General features: G+C 38.7%; 2 protein-coding genes across 4 annotated transcripts; both read right to left on the bottom strand.

Moving 5' to 3' along the window:
* Positions 1-1091: 1091 nt before the first annotated feature.
* LOC108615092 (uncharacterized) lies at positions 1092-2332 on the bottom strand. Its single transcript, XM_018009332.2, has 2 exons — positions 1654-2332; positions 1092-1586 (listed from the first exon to the last, which is right to left on the bottom strand). The coding sequence occupies exons 1-2, from the start codon at positions 2129-2131 to the stop codon at positions 1177-1179; spliced, it is 888 nt and encodes a 295-aa protein (XP_017864821.1). The 5' UTR covers positions 2132-2332; the 3' UTR covers positions 1092-1176.
* Positions 2333-4400: 2068 nt separating this feature from the next.
* Positions 4401-8223, bottom strand: Jhbp10 (Juvenile hormone binding protein 10). Of its 3 annotated transcripts, none has more exons than XM_089469480.1 (4): positions 7885-8223; positions 5264-5501; positions 5075-5208; positions 4401-5015 (listed from the first exon to the last, which is right to left on the bottom strand). In XM_089469480.1, exons 1-4 carry the CDS (start codon positions 7886-7888, stop codon positions 4468-4470), a joined length of 924 nt encoding a protein of 307 aa, XP_089325606.1. In that variant the 5' UTR covers positions 7889-8223; the 3' UTR covers positions 4401-4467. The 3 variants fall into 3 exon arrangements, with proteins under 3 accessions (XP_089325606.1, XP_017868371.1, XP_089325605.1); XM_018012882.2 differs by lacking the exon at positions 7885-8223 and adding an exon at positions 6599-6939; XM_089469479.1 differs by lacking the exon at positions 7885-8223 and adding an exon at positions 5950-5991 and having other exon boundaries at positions 5264-5861.
* Between the last annotated feature and the right edge of the window lie 123 nt (positions 8224-8346).

Raw genomic sequence — 8346 nt, 5'->3', positions numbered from 1 at the left:
AATCCCTATATACGGCATAGAGAGAATGTTATTCCTGCTAAATCGTGTGTCGAAACCCGTTCGAGTTTAATTGAAGGCAATGCAATGGAGATTTGCATACGAAAGCGGAAGTTTGTGAGGCACGCGCCACCAGGATAACCCGTCCTTTTTTATAAGCATTTGCATAGTGAAAATTTATGGCTGCTAAAAAATGACACCTCACAGTTTTTTTATTCACTGCAGCTGCACTTTATGCTAATGAAAAAATGTAAACACAATTTGAAAGGGTTGTTCACAAAAAATGTACTACCGAAGATCGAATAACCGAAAATGCAAACTGATTTACTGCTAAAGAGTAATTCTATTGGAAATCATATAAAGTGGCATGAGCATATGCCTATTGGCTTCTTGGAATATGGAAAATAAACATAAACAAATTAAAGGAATACGAATCTAATAAGAAATAAAAAATAAATAAAAAAAAATAAAAAAACAGTAAATACGGCTATCTACTACATGTTTTGATTGAACACCATCATATTTTTCAGCGTTGGATTAAATTCTGTGAGGCTTATAGGGTAGGGTCCCTTATCAACCTACGAAAAAGTAATTGCCTTTAGTGGAAGCATACTGTTGCGTACAACTTTCTCAAACAAATCAAAACAGCTTAAGGCAAATGATAAAGTTTTCGCAATAGATGTAAATAAAACTCTTTTTTGTTTGCCTAGCTAAAAAAAAGGTTCAGCTCCCAATCAATTCACATCAATTGCAATTTGCAATCAACAGCTTATGTTAACTTTTCTCACACGTTCTATTCAATCAAAAACCACTTGAGTTAGAATAATAATAAAAAAAAAAAAAATTACAAGTCCCAACAACAAAAATTATCCTTTATTAAATTGAATATTCGTATGAAGAGTGTTTCCTTAGTGCTGCCCAAAAATTTGCATATGAAATATTTTGGGGGCAACAAAAGCTGACAAAAGCAGGCCGAACGACCCGAGCTGACCAAACCAGGTGCCTGTACTTCACAGACACAAACACCCTCTTACATGTGGGTTTATAATATGATTTGTTTGGTGCTTGTAACCCAAAAGAATTAGTCTCAAAGCTTTATCAATCGACGACTTTAATGATGGATCTTAACCATAGATTGAATTTGCAAAACAGACTGAAATGTTTTCCTTTTACTATTTCTCACAAGATTTTGCAACTGCAGGTACACACAAAGCCCGCATTGGGATACAGATCCAGCCGTGTGGGTGTGGCCATGCGTTCCTCAAAGGATGCAAATTGTCGCTGGTGATGGACGAACTCAAGGCTGACCTTATCATTGAAGCGGCGCCGGGGCTTTTCAGCGAAGGGCCTGTAGCGATTGAAAAGCTCGCACATAATCTCGTTGGGATACTTGAGTTGAATTGGTGGTATCGGATAGGGCGTAGCTGCATCATTGCATCGGATATAGGGCTCATCCTGTATAACCGACGTCTTGGCATTGTCATTCTCCCAGACCCCCTTCTGGATTTGACCCGTGTGCATGTGATAGAAGACGCCCTCGCCGTTCTTAAGGCCCCGTGCAAAGTGACCCTCATAGCGATTGCCATTAGCTGCATGTGGATAAAAAGGGAATACTTACTCTTCATCAGGATTGTTGTTGAATGATATTCTACTCACCATAGAAGTAAACGCCCAGGCCGTGTTTGAAGTCTGCTTCCCATTCGCCCAGATAGATGCTGCCATCGGCGTACCACTGAATGCCCATGCCATGCCGACGATTCCGAAGCCAGCGTCCAAAGTACACACAGCCATCCGAATAGAAGTGTTTGCCCTCGCCGCATTTCATATCGTCGTACCACTGGCCATTGTACACGGTTTGCAGATCTGTGCCGCGTTTGCGCACCATCGAGCCGGCGCCTTGGCGCTTGTTATGTGACCATGTGCCATTATAAACAAGCTGTCCCTCCGGCTGCTTCTTCTGCGCGTAGTAGCTAGCGGTGCGCTCCGCCGTGGTTTTCACTCCCCAGTCATGATTCTTGTTGCGCAGCCAATACCCTTTATAGGTGCCTCCGTTCGGGTAGACAAAGGTGGAACGGACACCCGTACTAGAAACAGGCTTGTTGGGGCAGAAGAAGCGCTGCAGGCAGGTGCGCATTATCAGAAATTTACAGTATTACTATACGATATATAAAATATAATAATCAATGTTCAATGCCTAATCGAACAGAAGGAACACGGTGTGTTATATCCAAAAATTCTTGGATTTTGATGTGTGTTTTGTAAAATAATAAAGGTTTCACTGGAACCGGAAATAAGCTTCATAATTTTTAGCACAGCTTGCTGGGTATAAACTTACTATACGAAAACCTACATACAATCCTGTATTAGGACTAGGACAATGATAATATCCATATCGTAATGATTATCTTAATAAAGAAAAAATCTTAAATAGAAACTTTACTTTTTACTGAATAGTCTTGAGTATTTGGTTATAGTTCTTTGGTTTTATTAACTAAAATAGTTTATTTACTATTCATATATCTTAAAAAAAATCAATTTTTCAATTTTTGTAACTTGACACTCTTCTGATCTCTCTCTGTCAATAAATTGCATAGAGAGAAAAATATATTTGTAAGCAAATTAAAGCATTAAGTCCATTTGTATGGGAATATATGAACATACTTCATATTATCAACTCAACTGAATATACAGTTCGTGAATAAATATTATGCCTAAAAACAGTTCATATATACTTTATTCTGTATATATATCAAATCTCATTCAGTACGCACTGAATGAGATTTGATACTACTACTACTAGTGGCACGGAATATTAGGTCTAGCTAAGACCTTGCAATTTATTTTTTTTTATTTTAAGCTGTTTTTCCTTGTCTCTTTCATTTTTTTTTTTTTTTTTTTTTTTTTTTTTTTTTTTTTTTTGGCAAGTTAACGTATGCAGCATATAAATATTTAATTTTAATTGCTCGCAGCATTTATTCATTATTAAAATATCAATTTTGTGCTTCACAATTTCTGATGCTTCTTCTTCGTTCTATCATATCTATTATATGTTATTTTCGTTATCGTTATCTACTTTGTAACATCGGCGCAACCTTAGAACTTTAAGCCGACAGCTTAATGGCCGCCAAATACCTGCGTAGGTACTGGGACAACCCCAGTGCGTACAATGCCTTGATGGCCGCTTGCCACGCCTACTGGCCACGACCCAACCCCGACCCCAACCCCAACCACAAGTTCAACTCGCAGTCGCCCACGCTGTCTACTTAATGATAAAAGAAAGGACATTAGCGGACCGCGGCGCATCTTCACATTTGGAACGCCTTTCAAGTGAAAAGCAAAGAATTAAAAAAAATTAACAACAAAAAGGAAAAAGGAAGCGCCAACGAAATTTGGGGGAGAGGCACAAAAGAAAGACGAGAGTAAAAATAAAAAATAAGAAAAGAAAACGAAAGAAAAAAGTAAAATGTGCCACGCGAAAGATTTGAAATTTTTCGTCCGCCCATTTATCAAGTTGCTTTTATTTCGTTGCGTGGGCGTAGTTAAAAATTAATAAATGAAATTAATGTCGGCGACACTTTGTCCTAAAAGGAAGAAGCAGCAGCGTCACTAGCAGCAGGACTTGGCCAAAAATGGCCGTTGCCAAGGGTTTCCTTTGAGGCCAGCTTGAGAGCAAACGCTGCTGTTGCTGCCGCTGCTCGAGCTGTGTTTACATCAAAAACATTTTCATTTGATATATTCTGCGCCTAAAAGTCGATAATGCTTTTTGCACCGACAGCTGCGTCACATGAATTTAATTAGCGTACGCCCAACACTTTTTTCCTTTCTCTCTCAATCTGGACCTGGGTCCATCTGAAGCTAACACAATTAACTGCCCAACGGGAAAGTTAACGAAAATAAAAAAGCCTATATATACAAAAAAAAAACTTTGCATCTGGCAAAATCTTTGTAAATTCATCTTTGTCGCTGCCGGTGATTAATCACAGAGGCGGGCAGCCCTCCCCGTGGCTTGCCCCTATGCCCAATGAACAGGTGTAAAACCAGCTGTGCGTGTGTGTGGGTGTGCCCTTAAAGTGTCCCCCTGGTGCTGTACCGTCGCAAAGTTTGCGCTTAATATGCAAAACTGTTCAAGCTTTGCGGTGGATTAAAAAGTTTGCCAAGCCTCGCTCCCGACCAGGCCGAGCAAATGGAGTAAGACATTAAGCGCTCTTAGCCAAATTAGCGCTGGGGTAGGAGACAACTGTACCCAAAATTCAGGTGACAAAATCGCATTCTTCTAAGCCAAATTATTTCTGAGCACAGTTTAAATTGAATTCTTGGTAGATTTGAATGAATCTATAAGTACACTCGGAGCAATCTGTGAATCGTTGCATCCACAATTAATCAAATTATGTTTTTGTTTTCAATTGAAAATAAAATAACAACAAATTTATTTGCTGAAATGCAATTCTAACATAACAAAATAAATATCAACTAACTGTCCAGATTCAATCTGGGATCGATGATGCCTCCTCCGGGTGTTACCTCGCCAAAGATTCCGCCTCCCGGATTCTTAGACAGTTGCTTGGGTCGCTGATTGTGACCCCAAGGAGGCAGTTCATCCAAAATACCACCTGCGGGATTCCGCGAGGTGAAAGTCGGCTCAAATATGGCTGGACCCGGTCCAGATCCAGAGTTTGTGCTCGGATTGGGAAAATGTATGGGATTTATGATCGTACGGCCGGGCGGAAACATTTCGTCGAAAGTCGCCGTGGCCAAAATTTCATTAGCCACATCCAAAAACTTCTTAGACAATCCACGCTCCAGGCCTGGCACAATCTCATTGAGGTACAGGTCCTGATTGTCGTTGATCAGGGTGTTGCCTACCGTACCCAAAATGCGATCTCCGTTGAAGAGATTGTCCAGCTGCAGCTTAAAGTCCTTGAACTGTATTCTCATGGTCATCTTGGTGAACTTGACGTACTCCAAACCGTGCCTCAAATAGCGTGTGCCGCGCATTTTGACAGACGCCTTGGCATTATCTATCAGAAAAATGCGAGTATAAGTCTTGGAGTTTACTATCCCATTTCCTGACACAAACCGCAATATCCACGCATGTTGCCTTTGCCCTGAATGTCCAAGAGCAGCAGATTCAGTCGCATAGAGTATTTGCCTTGGAAGTCAATGCGAGGCAGCGTTATCCACAGATCATAGGAGATGTCCTCCGGCTTGGCTCTAAATAAGGTGTCACATAGATACCAATGCTTCTCAAATTATTCATAACACTCACATAATGCGATCGATTATAAAATTGCTACCACCAGTTGCCTCCAGCTCCGAAAATGTTGCCTGGAACTGGCTGCTGCGGCCCAGCTCAATGTTGTCCAGTTGCAGTGGCTCCAACGGGGGCGTTCGATAGCCATCTCCTAGATTGCCATGCACCAGCAAAGGTCGCAGACGGTAGACGGCATTGATGATGCAGCGTTCCAGCTGGGGATCATTCCGAGCACAGGGCGTTATACTAGAAGCTACAAATAGTAAGCACATAAAAAAGTGCGGAAGTTGATTTAAAACTGGTTAAAATATCGACCTTGGTCCAAAACGTGCAACCTTCAACAGAAGTACTTGCTGCGTTGCAATTTTATTTACTACTACAATATCATACACTATATACATATATGTATATATAAGCTTCATATGTGGCGTCTAATTTGTTGTATACTTTAGCTGAGCATAATTAATATGCGCAACAGCTGCAATCGACGAACTGATATTGCTGAAATCGTGGCTTTGACTTGACTCAGGTCAGTAGCCCTTCTGATGGCAGACTGGTGGTCCGTCAGTATGCTTATACGGCTCAGACTATATGAGTAATACAGCAATAGTCTCTATTATAACGTTAAAATCGTAAAATGAAAAAAAAAAGAGCTTAGATTAAGCTAATAATTTATGCGAATATGTTTTGAAATATATTACTTTGTACTCTTGATGAAATTAAGATTATAAAATTAGGTATGTAATGAAAGGCATATAATAGAATGTGTATATTTACAAAATTCTCTATTAACTTCAGAACTTGGGAATTGAAATTATAAATTTTTTTAGAGCTCGCCATATGAAATATGTAATTTCATTAAAACAAATCACTGAAACAACTTCGAAGATCTGGGCTTTGATTGGATCCAGCTTGGATAATAATCAGTAATTAAAAATATATGTTTTTGATTTTGAATTATATTAGTTTATTAACAAAAAATTAGTTTTTTAAATGAATTTTAATTATAATTAAGAAGAATTTTTAGTTTATTAGGCATTAAAGTTTAGTAGCCAAATATAAACAAAATATATGTAAATATGTATATATATATTTGTTGATATATATTGTATTTATGTTATTAATCTACGATTTATTGATTTTATTTTATTATAGCACCTTCCACATTGAAAAGTTGTGACTTTCCCTGACTTAGACACACCTATAAATTGCATTGCATTTTAATTGAGAGCTCAATGCCTGGCTAGAGCTGTTTGATTGACTGATTGATGACTGCTTAGCTGGCTAATACGTTCGACCTACAGCAATTCGGAATTTCCCAGATGTATTTCCCCATTGCACTCTACTCACGCAATTTGGCGCTGCTCCAGTGACACAGAGCCAACATTAGCAGCAGCAGCAATAAATTTGAGCTGCGATCAGCGAACATCTTGGGAGGCAGACAATCGGCTGAATGAGACTGAAGCACGAATTATATATAACTGAACGAGACTGCAGCACTGATCTATAGTTATATATGTATATTCAACTGAAAGCGAGAGTGAAGCGTTCTCGTTGCGCCCGAGCGATCGACTAAATATTCGCCAAGTCGAGCGCTGCTCTTTTGATTGAATTAAAACGAGGTGTCTAGTGACGAGACTTAATACTTGGCTCAGCTCGCTTTGACGACAAAGCGTGTAGATACATTTGTGTCTTTCTATCCATTGGAAACTTAACGCACAGGCCCGCACACGGCCATTTGGCATTGGGGCACGTGAGCGCGGCTTGCATGTAAAGTAAAATTTATGTAGTTTTAAGTGAATTATAAACAATGCGTAAATCGCGCCTTGCCTGTAATGTTTAATAATAAATGCAGACAAATCAACTCTGAAAATTTGAATAATAAATTTAGAGGGGATAGAGAGAGAGAGAGAGGGAGAGAGATAGACAAAGAGAGCAAATCAAACACTTGACCAGGCGCTAAACTTGTTAACAATTCAAAAAGTACAAAATTGTCATAAAACATAGAGAGAACAATACGAATATTTAAAAGAAAAACAAAATATTTATGTTTTTCCAAATGTAAATTTCAGCTTTTCATTTTACTAACGAAGCAAACACGCGATTGTGATTAGGGGGTGATAAAATCAGCTCTATGAATGGGGGCATTTAAAGTAAGGGCAGAAAATCACAGTTGAATTTTAGGAAAATTTGATAGGGAATACTCAAATATATGTTTAACATACAAGCGAGGGAAAAGTCTTTTAAAGAAAGCTAAAAACCATGTTCGTTACTACAAATAAATACATATATATTAGCAATAACGCCTCTATCGAAACAGCGCTACATTCAAAATTTGTCCAAACTGTGAAATTATTACTGCAAAGAAGGTCTCTATTATTCTTATTGTACTGAGCCACAGTAACGTTAGTTAATCCCTAATATGATATCTAGACTGACATTATTTAACACTAATCGTTTTTTTCTCCCAAATTTCTATAAATTGTCTAATTTGTCCCATGTAGGCAATTCCAAAAATAAGAGTCAAAATCTATTCGATTTTTTTTAGTGAATGGAATGCTTAAACCAAATGAAATATAAATAGATTGCGGTAACATTTATTGTTATAGGAAATCAATGAATACTTGAAAACTTACCCATTTTCCGAACTAATCAGTGCAACTCGCATTAGTGATGAAAGAACAAAGCAAATGTACTCCAATGACAAAAGGCAGCATTTCTGTTCCAGTGGATGCGGTTTCCTAAACTACTCGATGTTAACCATGTGCCCATATAAAATAAGGAAACAAATAGTCTAAATCCAACCCCCTCGACTGCCTTGCGTGCTGCACTGAAGCGCGGTGACCCTTGACACCCAATGAGCAAAGCGGACGGGGATGCACAATTCCACAAATTAAACCAACAAGTAGTTCCGTTTAATATGTAGTATACTATGCTACATTTGAGTCAAAAGTTACCTGACCATAAAACCTGACACGCATTTAAATGATGGGGCAGCAACTCAAAAAAAAAAAAAAAAAAAAAAAAAAAAAAGAAAAGGTGGCAGACCATCAGAAACAGCAGTTGCAACCCCCACAAATCCAACTCCCAACCCCTCC

The sequence above is a fragment of the Drosophila arizonae genome, chromosome 5 (genome assembly GCF_054131065.1).
Source record: "Drosophila arizonae isolate 15081-1271.41 chromosome 5, UAZ_ARI_1.0, whole genome shotgun sequence".
Taxonomy (NCBI): domain Eukaryota; kingdom Metazoa; phylum Arthropoda; class Insecta; order Diptera; family Drosophilidae; genus Drosophila; species Drosophila arizonae.
The sequence above is the reverse complement of the archived record's forward strand: the minus strand, read 5'-3'. Positions and strand labels throughout refer to the sequence as shown.

Coding starts and splice junctions, on each gene's coding strand:
- LOC108615092 (XM_018009332.2), bottom strand. CDS start 2,131: ATGCGCACCTGCCTGCAGCGCTTCTTCTGCCCCAACAAGCCTGTTTCT. Junction 1,587..1,653: donor CCTGGGCGTTTACTTCTATG/GTGAGTAGAATA, acceptor ATCCACATGCAG/CTAATGGCAATCGCTATGAG.
- Jhbp10 (XM_018012882.2), bottom strand. CDS start 6,677: ATGTTCGCTGATCGCAGCTCAAATTTATTGCTGCTGCTGCTAATGTTG. Junction 5,209..5,263: donor TTTATAATCGATCGCATTAT/GTGAGTGTTATG, acceptor CACCTTATTTAG/AGCCAAGCCGGAGGACATCT. Junction 5,016..5,074: donor CAACATGCGTGGATATTGCG/GTTTGTGTCAGG, acceptor TTTTTCTGATAG/ATAATGCCAAGGCGTCTGTC.